General features: G+C 38.5%; 2 protein-coding genes across 6 annotated transcripts in view; both read right to left on the bottom strand.

Annotated features, from left to right (window-relative positions):
* Positions 1–6,097, bottom strand: part of crtc3 (CREB regulated transcription coactivator 3) — a 45,034-nt gene extending 38,937 nt beyond the window's left edge. For 3 of the 5 annotated variants that reach the window (XM_032560901.1, XM_032560903.1, XM_032560904.1), the window contains exon 1: positions 4,908–6,097. In XM_032560901.1, coding sequence (XP_032416792.1) covers positions 4,908–5,039 — 132 coding nt within the window. In that variant the 5' untranslated portion in view covers positions 5,040–6,097. The remainder of the gene's footprint in view (positions 1–4,907) is intronic. The other 2 variants (XM_032560902.1, XM_032560905.1) reach the window with 1 other exon arrangement.
* Positions 6,098–7,569: 1,472 nt separating this feature from the next.
* Positions 7,570–16,974, bottom strand: part of iqgap1 (IQ motif containing GTPase activating protein 1) — a 58,595-nt gene continuing 49,190 nt past the window's right edge. The window contains exons 28-37 of the mRNA XM_032560900.1: positions 15,474–15,706; positions 15,254–15,386; positions 15,066–15,168; positions 14,075–14,210; positions 13,911–13,998; positions 11,692–11,901; positions 10,613–10,779; positions 9,190–9,312; positions 8,956–9,064; positions 7,570–8,816 (exon numbers count right to left, since the gene is read on the bottom strand). Coding sequence (XP_032416791.1) covers positions 8,703–8,816; positions 8,956–9,064; positions 9,190–9,312; positions 10,613–10,779; positions 11,692–11,901; positions 13,911–13,998; positions 14,075–14,210; positions 15,066–15,168; positions 15,254–15,386; positions 15,474–15,706 — 1,416 coding nt within the window. The 3' untranslated portion in view covers positions 7,570–8,702. The remainder of the gene's footprint in view (positions 8,817–8,955; positions 9,065–9,189; positions 9,313–10,612; positions 10,780–11,691; positions 11,902–13,910; positions 13,999–14,074; positions 14,211–15,065; positions 15,169–15,253; positions 15,387–15,473; positions 15,707–16,974) is intronic.

Raw genomic sequence — 16,974 nt, 5'->3', positions numbered from 1 at the left:
ATTCAGCTACAGAGGATGGTTTCCTAAATCATTTGTTTGCTGGTGTGAATATTTAACCATCTGGTTCTAAACCCAGCTATCCCGTGTACTGGACAGCTCACACTTTACATTCAGGCGCAACTCAAAACCACATCATTTGTGAATCTCACAGCTCAGATGAACACCGTAGGAAAATAGTGTCAGAATTTCTCTGGATGCAATTAAAGGACGATGTCCTTCCGATGCAACAGCAAAGTGACATAACAACAAGACAGGAAGTGGAAGACAAGTCCGAAACAACCTCAGGATTCCTCCATTTCGTATAGACTCAATAACCCCCAGGATTCGCTTTGTGAGGACAGATTACGGCGTTGAGTTTCTATGTTCAAACGCTTCTCTGGACCAAGGACAACAACAGAAATGTCACAGAACGTCCCTTTTATTAGAAAAGCTCCTACAGGCAAGATCAAACCAAAAAAACGCTTCAAAAACAAAAACTGGTCGTCTTGAGGTCTATTAAAGGATCGTATGGTTCTATCTCGATCGAGACATGTAATCAGCAGATTTTAGATCATAACAGTCCGCCGTTATGATCCATGGCTCTCCAGGTCTAATATTGCCTCCATGGAGCCACAGATGCGCATCTGCAACAAGATGATGACAACTGCAATTCAATATTTCGAGCAGCTTTAATTTACAGCCAGAAACCAAACAGTCAGAAGACATTAATATGTTAACTGGCAACATGGCTTTGATCGGCTCTGGTGTCACATAATATAATATATGAGGACCTTCTGTTATTAGCCACTCAATATGAATACCTGAAAAGAACAGTTTGTGATCTCTGATACATTTCTCATCTAACAAGAAGTAAACAAAGTGTAAACACTTACACACATAGTAAATAATTTCTAAGCAAGTTCTCTGCAGGGAGTTAAAAAGCCCAACCCGAAAAGCAACAAATTAATCAGTTGGACGAGAAATTATGGTGAAGTATGGCAACTCAAAGATAAAGGTTGTTAAAGTTAAATCAACTAGAGTTGAACAATACCATTTAAACAGACTACATACATGATATGCTATCAATGGCTCCCAACCAGTCTTCATGTTTTAGATGTTCAGCTCCAGCAGGGCTGATTAATGTAACTGCAGGACCTCCTCTGCAGGCCAACTACTGCTGCCGAAGCCAGTTAATCACCCAGTTATTTAAGCAAAAAGGAGAGACATAAAACGGGCAGAACTGGAGGTCCAGAGAAAAACCACCGTATTAAATCATTGCTGAAACTACCACAGTGATATAAGTTGTTAGGAACCCAATTGTCGTCAATCTTCTCTGTCTTTTCCATCATCACAAACCTCAAGGACCGTATCAACATACAGTACAGACCAAAAGTTTGGACACACTTTCTCATTGAATTCAATGAGAAGGTGTGTCCAAACTTTTGGTATGAACTAAGATGCTCTAAGTTGCTTTTTATATTGACAGCATGTTATATTTTATTTTTATTTTGTCTACAATTGCTACTCAGTGGTGGTTGTTGTGTGTCTTGTCTCTATGCTGCTGTAACTGCGAAATAATTTCCCTGCTGGGATGAATAAAGTAATTCTATTCTATATTCTATTTTACAGTCTTTGCTGATGTGCCCAGTGCATAAACAGCCAAAACACAACCCATTTTCTTTCAGAAATGTCCATTTCTCCCCATGTGTCCTCCTTCCCAGTAGAGGGCATGTGTCCAAGGAATGTCCAGCTCCACAAAATAAACAACTCTTTATAACAACTGTCTCTTGTCCTTTCTTTACTTCAAGGTCAGCTTTCTTCTGCATATCTCCAACAATAGTAGCAAAACTACTTCCTTTCATCTTTAATCGCTGCTGTGATTTATAGACTCCTACATCCTTCTTTGGTCTAGATAAAGAATCTTGAATATCACCAAAAAGTGGATCACTGGCGATCTTCACTTGCCTTTCTACAAACCGAACAATGTCACTGAAAGTTACTCTTCTTTTGAACTTCTCCTGTAAATCACACACATCATTTCTCCATCTGTCCCGCAGTTTAAAGGGCAGTTTTTTGATGATTGCTTGCATATTGGCAGGGACATCCAACTCATGCATACAGCCATTGTTTTCCATCACATTGCAGCATTCCCTGAGCAGAAAGCTGAATGCTTGTAAAGCTATTACATCCTCTGCTTGCAAAGCAGGCCATGACAAAACTTTATTCATATATGCAGCATTGATCTTCAATGAACAACCAAAATGTTCTTGAAGTAAAGATTTAGCTTTAGCATATTCAGAATCACTAGGCATATGAACACAGCTTTTTACTAGGTCATGAGGCTGACCTCTAGTGTACTGCTCCAAGAAGTATAAACAATCTTTGGCACTGTGCGCCTTTGTTTCAATGCTGTGTTCAAACGCCGTCATGAATGTCTTAAATTATAGTGGATCACCATCAAATATCGGCATGTCTCGTTTTGGCAGAAAAAATAAAGATAGTTGATTTACAAGCAAGCTTGTAATTTCATTCTGCCTTTCCAATACACTTAACAGCTGTTTATTTTCATCAACTGACAATAAATTTTTATGATGTGATGATTGTGGCTGAGTTTGATGAAACATTCAACTTGTGTTGTTTTTATCTTCACCTGGTCAGTAAATGTGTCTGGATTTTGTTTAACCTTTGTGTTTTTAGGTCGTGCACCCAAACAAGAACAGGACTGAAAGGTTGGAGCTTTATCATGACGGTCAGTTCCAGCTGCTGTAGGTACAAATGTATCAGCATCCACATTCAACCTGTAAGATCTTTTATTTTCATGCTCAAAATATGAATTCATGCCATCAGATCTAATCTGTGCAGCACTAGTTACTTGAGAACAGACGGAGCCCTGAAACACTTTAACTTCAGCCATTGAGGCTGCAATTTCAATCTCCAAATCCAGTTCTTCTTTCTTTTTCCTTAGCTGTTCCTCCTGCTCCTCTAAAAGCATGTTTTTGTTTCAACAGCTTGTGTCGTGCCTTTAATGCAGCCATATCTGCTTCTGCTTCAACACAAGCTGAAGATGTAGAAGACACAGAGGACTTAATTCTTGATGAACGACTTCCTCTAGACCTTCTGCTGTCAACATTAGAAACACTGTCACTTGGCTTTACATCATCCTCAACATCAGCATTTTCATCACACTCTAAATGCTGAGAAACTAAAGGTGCATTAAGCTCTTTATTCACACAGGGATCAACACTGGACAATTGAGCCTGATATAATTCAGCTTCTTTACCCATTTGAGCTGAATTGTTGAGTTGTTCTGCACCTGAAAGCCATTTTTCAACTTCTTGTATAAATTCAGAATTATATTTACACAAGCTTGGAAACCAAGTGCTTTGTTTTTCTTGTTCTTCAGCAGGAAACAGTGGAATAACAGACTCATACAGCTGATTTGCATTTTTAAGCATTAGTTTTAAATCATCACAGTGAGACTGAACACTCTCAAGATTTCCTTCATTTTTCATAAGCTCTTTAATAATGTTTATTTCTCCTTTGATTTTATGAACCTTTGCTTTGAGATCCTTTTGAAGCTTCTCAATTTTATTTTGTAATGCTTTAACAGTTCATTTTGATCGTCTTTTTTCATCTTTACCGCTTACAACGGAACTTGATTTAGATCAAGTCAGCTGTGTAGCAGCACCTAAAACGTGCAGGACCAGAGGTGAGAGACGCTGATCTAAACAATGCAGAATCCAGGCATGATATTGGTATCATTTAAAAATTTATTTAAGACTAATTTTAACCCATTACTGTGGTTTTTATGGTAACAAAACAATTTAGAGACAAAAGAAAGACAAAGTTTGAATTTACAAGTCAAGTCAGCACATTGGGATATCAGCCAGAAAATAACTTAGTTTCAGTTTCCATGTAGATCATGTTAATATCTGAATGAATCACATTCAAACCAGATAAGACCATAAATATGTTATTCAATAACATTTATGTTACATGGACATCCAACTGACTTATTTTTCAAATAAAGGGTTTAATAGAAAAAAAACAAATGCAAAATTTGGCTGTAGAAAAAAGTCAACAAATTAAAAGAATGTGTTACCTTTGAAATTAAAGAGGGGAGGGGGCAATTAATTTTAGAGGCAGCTGTAATTCCAGCCAATCAGTTATATGTAGAGCAGTGTTCAATTATACAACTGCAGCACAGTGTGTTTTACAGGCATCACAGCCAAACATATTGCAAATGATTAAACTAGTAAACAAACACACACACACACACCCCTACACGCCCACACACACATACATACATATAATTCCTAAACATAGATATACAAAGTGATAAAAAAATGTAAAAAGTAAAATAAGTTATTGAATAGATTTTTGCTGAAATTGACTAAGCCACAAATAAAATATTTCCTTATATATTAGTTATTTAACAATTAAAATAGACACAAAACAATACATAAGGAATAATTATTCTACCAGCCAATCTGAATATCTGCATGTTTGATCTGATTTTTAAAAGCCCTTGAGCAAAGCTATTCCTGCAGGGTTGGTGCTTCTGCACACCTGATTTAAATAAGTGGCTCATTAACGGGATTCTGCAGAACTGAAGGAAATGTGGAGGAGGAGACAGAACCTTTTGGATCATCTTCCTGCAGATGTCAGAGGAAGACACATCTGCAGGACATTGAACAACTACTTAAGATGAACATACAAATGAGTGATTAATTTATGTTTTCTCTTAAATTGAAATATATAAGAGAAATCATAAAATGATTTGAAGTCATTTCATGTTTTGCAAGTCAACCTCCAGAAGGAAGGAAAACCAAACTAATACCACAAATCTCAGCCCAATCTGTCCGACTAGCAGCAGCGGCTGTCCGGGTTCAGAGGACCGCATGCAGGAGAAAACGAGCTGTATTTACCCTGGATACGGTGAGGTCGGTCATGAGCTGCTCAAAGGCCCGCGTCTCCTCTGCTTGCTTCTGGTTGTGCAGCGCGATCTTCTCGCTGAACTTCCTGGGGTTGGAGCCACCTGTGCCCGCGGAGCCGGACATTGTGCGGGCCGCAGTTTAAAAACTTTAGCGGGGGGTAGAAAAGTGGAAGACCGTTCTGGAGATGAGGCGGGCGGCTGTTTATCTTCCAAAACCTCTCTGAGACCGCAGCTGCAGACCCATTAGAATCCCTGGAAACTCTCCGCACATGAGCGGCAGTACCAAGTTGCCGCAAACTGACTCAGTTCGCCTGGTCGTGCTAACGCGGCTAAGCTAACGTTAAGCTGTCATAAAAGTTATCTCCCGATTACTTGTAACGGAATAAATTAAAACTCTGCTGCTGTTTTAATGTTTGGAAATTATTCACACTTAGTTTCGAGAATACATTGATAACAAACACAGCAACTTATCTGCGTATTTAACCTCATATTAGCGCATTTGAACAAACTACTTGTTTGAATGTTAGGATAACGTTAGCATGTTGCTAACACAACACAACTGAACGAACATCGGCAGCTAACCCCTTTAGCTAAGCTGCTGAACGGACCATGTCTGTAATTTTTAACAACGTATCCTTTTGTTGTCTTCCTCTGCTTAAAAAAAACAACTCAAGTTTTTAACCTCTTCGGCTAAAACGCTGCGACAAAACAGCGACGCTTTAAACTGTTTCAACAAGTGTCCGCTGGTCCCGCATTCATTGGCTTGATACAATTTCCACTTTATTTCCCCTAAAGTGAGAATAATTAGCTCCCAAACTGTCCGTGTGCGACGCAATCCACGCTGGTAGTTGGGATAGATATATCACGGCTCTCCACAGAAGAGGCGAGTCCCGAGTTAATCCACGGACAGCGCAGAGATCTCAGACAAACTCCGGTCCGACGACTCCATGAAGATAAACAAAGCAGCGCGGACGGAAACGCTCGTCTTTTCCTCGCCAATATCACACTTTTTTGAGGTGGTTATTTTCCAAAAACGGCGCAGATGTTCTTTAGTACATGAGTCCAGGAATGACAGAGCTAGGAAACGGCAGTGAGATCCACAGGCTTGTTATCCCCCATACTGCTGCTGCCTGCGAGAAAAACATTACCTCGTTAAACTCTGTCGACGCTGCCGGTGGCCACAAGAGGGAGACAAAGTCACCTTAACGATGCTGCCTTGGATGATTAACCATTTCATTCTGTGATCAAAACGTTTTTCCTCTTTTTACTCTCGTCTTTCGGCAAAACAATATTTTTTTTTCCAACATGTACTTTTAAAAATAGATGTTTACATGCAATTAAAAATAACAATTTATCAACTTACTCCTGTTCTGTTAACTCCTCATTCAACTCTTCAGACCCCCCTCCCTGAATATGTGTTTTATTAAACATTTGACACTAAAACAAAAATAAGTTTACTTTTAAAAAGCATATAAAGTCCTGTAGATTACAGTAAATGTTAAGATTATCCTGAGCAAGCATGTGGACACAGTGCAAAGGAACCATTACCTTTTAGCCCAGTTCAGTATGTGCCTCAACCTGTCAATCAGAAAGATGCAACCTATTAATAGGCACCATCACCAGCTTTATTTGAATATAAATACTGCCTCTACTACCCTTCCTCCAAAGCATGTCAGCCATACAAAATAAAGAGTTGGTCAATCTGCAAAAAGTCTTTGGTTACAAAACTGCAGGTTAAAGTCTAAAATAGATTTAATTTTAGAGCAAAAAAAATGTTGTCCACTTTAAAAGGACAGGAAATTAACTGCAAAAAATATCAGTAATTCAAATTAAGTAATTAGTTCTTAGATGGTAGTGTATGCCATAATACAATGAAGAGTGGCATTAAAATCCACACACATACAAGGAAACTGCTTTGAGCTGCCATGATGCATTAATAATCAGCTTTAGTCTGAATACCTGCAACATTTCCTCTTTTGATTCCTCCTCTTGTCTGTACTTCCTGATTCACTTGTCTTGCTTCTGTCTTTTGTAATTATCAGATCTTCAAAATCCACCTTCCAGACATCTTTATTAAAAAGTTATTTTTGAATCAGCCTGAACAAAGATGTTTCTCCCATCACAATCAGGCCAAAAATATTTCAGTTTTTCAAAACAGACTCACTAAACACAGACCTATTTCAGTTCCAAACTGTGATTAAAGCTACTTGGAGAATCACTATATCAACCAATTTGTGAAATTGTTGTTGTGTAGAACAGATGGGACATTCTGGACCTCGGACTGGTTTACTGAATGATTTAGACGTAGACCTGCTTTCCAGTCTTCTGGACAGGCATACAAGATGGTTTCATTGTTGGGGTTGCCGCTTATATGGGGTGAGAAGATAAATTGAATTATCCTAAAGCTATGAATTTGAGCAGCAAACAGACTAGGCGAAACAACCAGGGACCAAGGAGAAAAATTAATCCATTTGCAATGTGGGAGAAAGTCGGAGTACCCGCAGAATACCCATGCATGTACAGAAAGACCCCCACTGCGGTTTGAACCCAGGAGCTTCTTTCTACAAGGCAACAGTGGTACCAGCTGCAACTCATTATTAATTAATATTACCCAATAATCACAGGTCTAGCAACCTGCCTCAGGAACAACCACGATGCATTGAAAGAGCTTTATTCTAAAACAGGTAGAGTACATCACAGTCTGGGCTGCAGACAGCGCCACCGACTGACAACTTTACACAGACTGAAAATTTAACATCCGGATAACTGAGTCCACACAGTCCGAGTTTCAGGCCAAATCTAATGATCGCTGAGGAAAACTGGATGGTGTATAGCGCCATCTGCTGGACTCCTCCTCCCCACATTTTATCAATGTAATACTGAACATCCTTGAGCTCATGCAAGAGATCCGTCTCAGGCTTAGCAAACGTAAGCTATCATTTAATGGAAACTGACAACATATAAAATATAAATAAAGACAACTTTGATGCATTTTTCCATTTAAAATACAACAGAGTCTTTGCAATTCAGCAGACATCTTCAATGCAGCAATCATAGACCTGCTTTAATCAGAAGATAAATGGACTAAAGTGGATATATATTCAAATATATAAAATAATGTGTCAAAAAGCTGATTGACGAATCCATCTGAGCAAAGGTTTGGACTCTGCCTGCTTCAAGAAACATGGAAAAACACTAAGAGGTCAGATTAGTGCCAATATTTATTGTCCATACGTCTAAAAAAGAGAAATATTTAGATTTTTTCATCAAATATTCACCACTTTTGTACAGTTAGGGGTGAATGTCATATCCAAAAATGGAGCTAATTTATCATTTTCCCTTCAAAACATATTCTGTTGGGAGCAGCAGGAAGATGAACTCAGTGCAGATAAAAGCCTGGGCTTCAAAATGCTGCCATGTATTTTTCTACCGATGCTCAAAGAATCTGGATTGAGTAGGTAAACTGACAACTGGGGGGAAAAAAATCATTACAAAAAGCAATCTCAATAACAAATCAAAGCCCGTGTACAAGATATTCAGAATAATTCAAGCAAAAAATACAAATTTGACTTTGCTGCAGCTATGCAATGAGATGCATGGAAAACTTGGACAAAAGAGCGCATGGAGACGCACCCGATATATTTATAAAAAAAAACAAACAATAAAAATAATGCACAGAAATTTGCATAGGCAGAAATGAGAGGTGCAGTGAGGGCAGGCGGTAAGGCAGCCCCCAGGTTCTGTTTCATTTCAGTGTCTGTAGCTCTTTGCTCCTTTTCTTTTCTTTCTATTTCCCGTAGAATTTCTTGTTGAGCAGGAAGATGAGCAGGTTGACGTTGACGGTGGCTTTATCGAAGAGCTTCATCACCGCCACGCCTTCGTACTGCAGCTGGAGGAGATCCTGGGAGACAAGAGAAGACAAAAACATTTTAAAAAATTTAAAACTTTCGCAGGGTTTCATCAGCACACATCAGCAGAGTTTGTAAAACACGGTGGTGTCGCTGCCAAGCCTCCTGGTTTGCTGAAATGCTGAGCAGTACCTGATATTCTAATGGTAACGTCTCCAAATGTACGCCCATGAACTTGGCCTTCACGTCGAACACGCCAACCGTCTCGGAGGGAGAGATCTCAAAGATGGCATTCTTATATCTGTAATAGGAAAAACAGATTCACTCATGAAGAATCTGATAGAAAACACAGCGACGTACTCAGCCTTTTAGAACGGCATGCGTTAACCAAAAGGCCGATTCATTGAGCTGCAGTTCTTCACTCACTGGTTGGGCTGCAGATCATCTATTGAGATCAGAACTCCTTTCTCCTTCAGCCGAGCTGCTGTGTATTTCTGGGCAACCTGCTTACTCTTCTTGGCCTTGTTGTCGCCTGGTTTCCTTGACAACCTGAGAGGAAAACATGAAGTAGGCTTTCAGTACAAAGTTTATAAGAGGTTTTTTAGGCACTTGATGAGTTTCTTCTAGATTTTGTTTTTGACACACATCCTTATTCTCCTACTGGCTTTGTTGTAAAAGTCTCCAACTTAAAAAGCTTTTAGAGTTGGTCAAAAAACAGCATTACACCTGATGGCCACTAGGAGGCGAAAACAACATGCATTTATGCAGAACTTAATTAGTTAGGAGTTTATAACTTTAAACCCTGTTTGTCTGCAAATTAGTGTCTCTTTTGACCTTCCATAATGGCTCTTAACGCTGGATAAACATTAAAAAGAACTAGCAAATATTTTTAATTTCAAATGTAATACAGAAAATGGATGGATGGATTAACACAAATAATTAGTGATAAAAATAGAAAAAAATAATGATAGCTCTTTAAAAACCAGCTTCCTATAGTAAATATTTATATTATCTTATAAGCTGTCTTTTTTCAAAAAGTCGTGTGACATTTTAATCTCTAAGCAGGTTTTATGTGGCCAGCCTGAGAGTATAAATTGGTCTTTTGGTTATAAACAACTGATCTTTAAAGACTAAATACAAAAAAGTACTGTTCTAAAAATGCTAAGGTACTGGACTGAATACTGTAAAAAAATAAAAATAAAAACTAAATCAGCCCCACATATCCGCAGTTTAAACACTCGTAGAAAGTTTGGAAAAATGGCCGCCAGAAAATCTGTTTCAATGGGAGTTGAAGTGGTTTAAAACTTTTGCACAGCACTGTAGATGGATTAAAACAAAACTCTGCTCCTGGTTGGCTCTGATCTGGATGGGTCACTGACTACTCATAAGTACTCCACATAGCCTCATATAAAGGCGTAAAACTGGGGTGTCTAAATTTTCGGCCCTCTGAAGGATTCTGTGCAGTTCCCCAACCTCAACTTTTTCATATTGTAGAGCAAGATTATACATAACATCTTAAAAAAACATCTGAGGTACCAAAAACTAGATTCTCATTTATTAACGTTTCTACTTTTGTCATAGCTTTGGAGTAAAACCACAAACATCAACAAATAATCAGTTAGAAACTGTGGGCCTGTAATGCAGTTTTGAAAAATATTTTTCTGTTTCGTATCTACATTGATTTCAAGTTTTACTGTAGTTTATTACTCAGCAGATAAACTCTACAAAAGGAGCAGAGAGATTGTTTTAAATGCTTTTTGTGGCTTCCTAAGTGCTTTTGGCCCTCATGGCCGGAGGTTTGGCTTTAAGCAGGATCACCTGGAGGAACCCAGGTGTGACGTTTACTTACTTGCCCTTGCTGGCCAGGTTGTCCATGCACGTCTTGATGTACTGGTTGTAGGAATCAATCTGCATGTTGTAGAAGGTGGTTTTTGAATTCAGGCCCGAGTTGGTCTGCTGAAGCTTCACCAGCTCGGCTTTCCTGCGCTGCCGATACCGCCTCTGGTTCCTGATGTCCTGCAGCACACACACACACACACACACGTCACATTAAAACCAGGGTAATAATGTGACCCTGGTATTTAGGTATTTCATTATGATTTAGTTTTATTTTGCTGTGACTTTTTGTTTCTGTAATGCAGTTAGTTTTAATTAGATTTTAGAGTGTTTTCTCTCTATCAAAAACTGGATGTTAAAAATCTTCACTCTGGTCTCAACTAGCCTTTCTTTGATGGAAAATGTTGTTTACAGAGATTTCATTATTCATCATATTTGTTGTTTCTGTTTTTTTTTCTTTAATTTATAAAAAAACTAAATGTGTTAATAAGAGTTAAATGTTTATTAGAGTTTATTGATTTATGTGTTAATATTGACAGGCCTTTTTGCTAGTTTTTATTAGTTAAATGTTGTTTTTCCTTATTAGTTATATTAGTAGTTGTTTTTTTTTTTCAAACTTTGGTTAATATTTAGATGCAGAGTTCAAAAAGGTTTAAGTATTGTACTGTGATTATGTTTACATTGATTGGGTAATGAATACTCAACCAAATGTTTTGATTAAAATGTTGTTGAAGAGCCGACTGACTGGTGTGTTCTCCCAACATTTGCTGCTGCCATTTTGGAAACTAAACATAAACTGCTTTTGTTGGGGGGAAAAATTTAAACCAATTTTACATCAGTTCAAAAGATCAATAAATAGATTAAAACACTAAAACAAATGACATTATAGATATAATTTTAGTAGGTTTTAGTCTTATAAAAGCACAATATAGTTTTCCACCCATTCATTACAGTTTTTATTTATTTCAGAAAACAAAAATGTTGAATTTCAGTTTCCATTATTTTGTTAGTTTTAGTGAAATACACTAACCTTGATTAAAACTGAGGCGGCTGTTTTTTAAACCCCACAGATAAAGAGTTTATTTTTCCAACCTTGGCGATGTCGTTGATGAGGTCCTGGTACCGGTTCTCCGGGTGGACCTTCCCGAGCTCGGCCAGCCGCTGCAGGTTGCTCTTGATCTTGTCCTTTTTGCCCTGCAGGGTCAGGCTGTCGTCCACCACCGGCTTCACCTGCTTCATCTTCTCTGGGGTCTTTGCATCCCTGATGGCTCTCCTCTGCATGGCGCGCTGGTACTCGGCTTCCTGAAAGCACAAAAACAACATGGCCTCAATAACTACATGAACAATGTTAACCTGGTTGCAACTTTTGGGCTTTTAAGGCCTGAAAACACAACGTGCAACTGCAATAATTGTTAGAAATCTCTGGGATTTGTTCACTAATGAGGGGAAAGATGAAGAGGTTCTACAGGAAGGCCTTCCCAGAATTTATCCATTTCAGAACCAGGTTAGACGTGTGTTTTGGATTGTTTTCCTGTTGGGACAGAACCGCACAGCATTCTGGGGGATATAGGCAGAGGAAAGGCTTTAGACGCTCAACCTCTCATAGCCAGGTAAGCTAAGTGGGTGGAACCAACTAACTCACTCGCTCTTTGGTCACCTAGCAACGACCTGTTGAGTAACGACTGGTCACCTAGCAATGACCTGTTAAGTAACTTGTGCAGCAGCAGTTTCAGGTTATGCTACTTTGCCTCAAACTACTTAAAAATAAAAAACAACGCAGTGGAATGAAAATTGTGAATATAACAGGAAAGGTCACCCCACCAGTTTGGCTGTGTTTCAGATATTTAAAACACAAACCTAATCAATAAATATTGATATCGGCTGAGACGAAACGCTTATATCTTGACACGTTTTTCAGCCATATTGTCCAGCTATAGTTGCTACTTTGTAGTTTTAAATTGGACTCCTCCAAATGTATTTGCCAATCTATGTCTTACGTGGCTACCAGATCTCTAAACTCTGATTGTTCCAACATCTTTTAGTCCATTGTAGACCTAAGTCTTGGTGGTTCCTAGGTTGTTCATGAACATCCTAAAAACGTTCCTTTCATCTGAGGTCAGTTTGAGTCGGATGTTAAAAATCTGGACAGAGCTCCAACTGTCTAAACATCTAAACCTTTTGGATTTATCTGTTTTGGAACAGAGAAATCAGACCAACATGATGCTTCTGGAAAGACATTAACTTCAACTCCAGTGGTGGGCACTGCTAGCTGGAAAGCTAGTTGTGCTAACCCTAAAGCACTAATCGTAAACCTCAGTTCTACTAAAGCATTAAACCAACATGGTATTTAGTGGAAGCTTGTTTCTGTATGTTTGTTTGAAATAAAGTTATCAGAGAAAAAAAGAGAGAGACCTTGAGGAAACGGAAAAGCTGCATAAACAGCCTTCACCCCCTTCAAGAAAAGAGCATGAATATAAAAGTCTAATTGAATCCTTAATGGTTGACAACCAAAACTTTAACACAGATTTCAGACTTTATTCAACTGAAACTTTAAACAACCAAGTAAATTAGCGTTTGAGTTTATCTGAAAGAATTAATTTATTCAAAGTTAAGTGCACTAAACGTTTTCAAAGCTAGCAAAAATGCGATTGTGCTAAAAGAAAAATTTGCTCATATTGGCTCATTAGCTAAAATAAATGGCTGGATACTTATGCATTTATTTAGCCAGATATTAGTACAGGTGCTTGAAGAATAACTGGATTTTCTGAAGTTCTCTTTTCTTGGATTTTGGCTGCTTTCATGGTTTGTTTCCGCAAACCGTGATAACATCCAGTGTGCTTAAAAGCAAAATGAGGAAAGAAGAGGCGTCAGTCTGAAAAAAATGACTAGGACTGTCTGGTTAAAAAACAAAAGTTACCAAAACATCAGGAGTCGTTCAACACTTCTGCTCAACACAGTGTGATTATAACTGATTTGATGGTAATTTACAGTGGATAAACAGCAGAGCAATCAGGATAACTAATGACAGAACGACTCCATGAAGGAATTTTTCTGGGTCTTAAATTTTTCATTTTTCAAAAAGAGGATGTTGCCAAATAGATGGGAAGTGCAACTCTGTTTGCACTTTATCCGTCACAAAGTGAAGTAACCATTTGTCTTCAAGTATGTTAAGTTCCCATTTTGTGCCTCAAGTTAACGCTGCAGTTTTCCACTAATCAAAGAAAAACGCTGTGGACATGGCTAAATGCTGGGCGCCCTCTGGTGTCTGTCTGAAGCAATGACTCAAATCATTCATTTTCACCACATCCAACCTGCTCTGGAGACGCTGTTGAATCCAGGATCTCAGTCAGCGTCTCTCCGGGCTGGAACCGGATGACATCCACAATGAGCCTCTTGGTGCTGGAAACGATAAAACGAAGATGAAAATGTTTCTGATTACGCTTCAGTAGATTTTTCCTGTAGGGGCCAAACGCACTTGAGCAGGAGAGTCTTGGCGTCCATCTCTGTATTGGCCTCATCGGGAACGTCAAACTTGTTGGTGAGCGTGAGTGAGACCTCCGTCTTTCCCATCAGCTCTTTGTTGGGATCGTCTGGAGGAAGGGGATTTTCACCTGACAGACAGATGGAGAGCAGAAACGGTCAGAAACTGCTCTCATCACCAATGTAGCCAAATCATGAAAGTAAAGTGGTGCTCATTTGATTGAAATAAAAATTTTTTAAAAATCAACATTTTTGGTTCATTCTGTGGATTTTACCCTTACAGGAGACATAATATGCTTTCTTGAACTAGTTAGCATATGTCTATGAGTTATACAAAACATGTTCATTACATTTTTTTTTTCTTCCACAAAATCTGTCTTAGATAATGAGATTTTAGTCTGCTCAGGTCTGCCTACTTTCAGAATAACCTATTTTAGGGCGTCTTATCACTTCAAATCCAAATAAGCAGCAGCTGGCCACGCCCCCCCAACTAAATGTTTACACTCGCACTTGAAAATGGCTGCAAACAGATGCACAATTATACAACCGTACATCTTTAAAAAGCAGAAGTGGAGCCTCCTGCACAACTAGCAAGAATGCAGCACGTGGTTTCTAGATAGTAAATTAGCAACAAAACACTTGTCTTTTCCAGCAGCCATTGTACAGCGCATATAGCTGTAAAACCAGCTGACCACACAGGCTGCCACTCAGCTTGGGTTGTTAGGTAGTGAAATGGGCTTCACTTGTTTTCCCAACACAAACAAACATGAAACATGAACAGGCTGAGTGTTTTGTTTGTTGTCTTTTTTTTGAGTTTTTGGTCTGTTTTTAGAAGCAGTAGAAACCCAAACGGAAGTACAAAAACATGCAAAATGTGAATTTTTGCATAATACGGCCGCTTTAAAAATCTGGTTTGACGAGTCAGTTTAGGGCCAGAACAGATTAGAGACATTTTTAAAATAATCTGGTCATTTTAATCCACTCACCAATAAGAGACTCCACAGTGGGGACATCTTCCAGGTCCGTGAGCAGCTCATGGATGGGGTCATTGTGTTCAGGTGCAATGGCGTCCTGGTGATCCAGCAGCAGCTAACAGAGCACAAAAGATTGCTTGTTTTGATCAAATAATCATGGAATAATCAATCAATTTTAGAACGGGGTGATTTAAACTCACAGTGTGAGTGTTTATGATCTCTCCGATGGAGATGTAGATGACAGGTTTGGTGACCGTGACCAAGTCTGAGTACTGGTCCACATTGAATTTATCTTCAAGTGAGGGAACGTCACATGCAGACAAAAAGAAACGCCTGTGAAGAAGGAGAAAATAATGAGTTTGAAAATAAAAAAAGGAAACATTTTCGGCAGTAGTATTCAGAAGGATTAAGATTTCAGACCTGAACTTCTGGTGGGAGGAGCTGAGATATTCGTTGATGGGGTTGAGGTGAGCGTTGTCTCCCAGGAACATCTTGTTGGATGCAGCGTGCTGAAGCATCTTGGCCACAGAACCCAGGTTTCTTCTTTGCTCAGTGGTAAGCTGACCACCAGCAGACACCTCAATAATGTCGAAGGCATCAGGTGCTACAATAGCAGGGTTCATGTAGCGATAATACAAAAGGTTTCCCACGATCTGCAAAGTTCAAATGGCTCCATCACTTCAATGATGATACTCAGAACAAGTGGTATTAGTGCAAATAATCGTTTTTCCCATTTTACAAGACCTTTAGCATAAGAATGAAGGAAGTGGGGATTTAACAGTTTAGTAAATGCTTCAGAGAGATGCAGAAATGTCTAAATGATAAAGAGAGTAGCATGAAAGAAAGCCTAAAAGATGGCTTGGCTCACCTTAGTGTCAGCAGAGATAAGGGAGCAGCTGAAAATCGACAAAGAGAAAGTGGAGCTGGTTGGAAACGTGGAAGGAAGAGGGTAACACCAGAAGAAGATAAAGGAAAGAGATGTGTAACAAAGGAAGGCAGAACTGGAAGAAAATGGGCATGAAAACTGTTAAATGAGTGGCAGCAGTAAATTTAAGTCAATGGGTTGGAGATAATGGGTCAATTAAGCACACTTTATGTAAAAATCATTTAAAAACTAATATTCACTGTTGATTACTCTGATAACATTCTTAATTATTGTTACCATATGATGAGCCAAGGTTCATCATTATGATTAATGCAAACATTAGCATAACGGCTTCAATAGTTAATTAGTGATCAATTACCATAAGATCATAAATAGTTTGTTATGATTAATGCAAACATTAGCATAACGGCTTCAATAGTTAATTAGTGATCAACTACCATAAGATCATAAATAGTTTGTTATGATTAATGCAAACATTAGAATGCCAGCAATTATAATTGACAAGAGGATTTGAACATTCATGGTAAATTGTGATCAATGCTTGCATTAGCATGCTGATGTAAGCTAACAGCTTAAACACTGTCAGTACTGACATTAAGCATACCAGCTTCCACAGGATTATTATTATTAACAGATACTAATATATATATAATTATTTTTTTATGCTAACAATAGCATGCTAAAATTCAAAGTTAATCATGATCAACTTTAGCATGCTAACTTCCATGGTTAGTTGTTATGATTAAACATTAGCATAATAATGTCCATAGTTGGTTATGTTTATTGCTAACATCAGAATGCTAGGATCCATCATTTTTATTTTGGTTGACATTAGAAGGCCATCAGCCCTGAGTGATTATTGTTATTAGTGCCAATATCCACAGTTGATTTAGATTAATGTCAACTTTAGCAAGGTTAACATCCAAAGTTAGCTATTTTGATTAATGCTAACACTGCTATGCTTTAGCAATGTTAGCTTTAGCATAGCTTTAGTCAACTGTGAAAAATGTTCAAGTCAACATCTAAAGTTGGTCA

The sequence above is a fragment of the Xiphophorus hellerii genome, chromosome 4 (genome assembly GCF_003331165.1).
Source record: "Xiphophorus hellerii strain 12219 chromosome 4, Xiphophorus_hellerii-4.1, whole genome shotgun sequence".
NCBI lineage: Eukaryota > Metazoa > Chordata > Actinopteri > Cyprinodontiformes > Poeciliidae > Xiphophorus > Xiphophorus hellerii.
The sequence above is the reverse complement of the archived record's forward strand: the minus strand, read 5'-3'. Positions and strand labels throughout refer to the sequence as shown.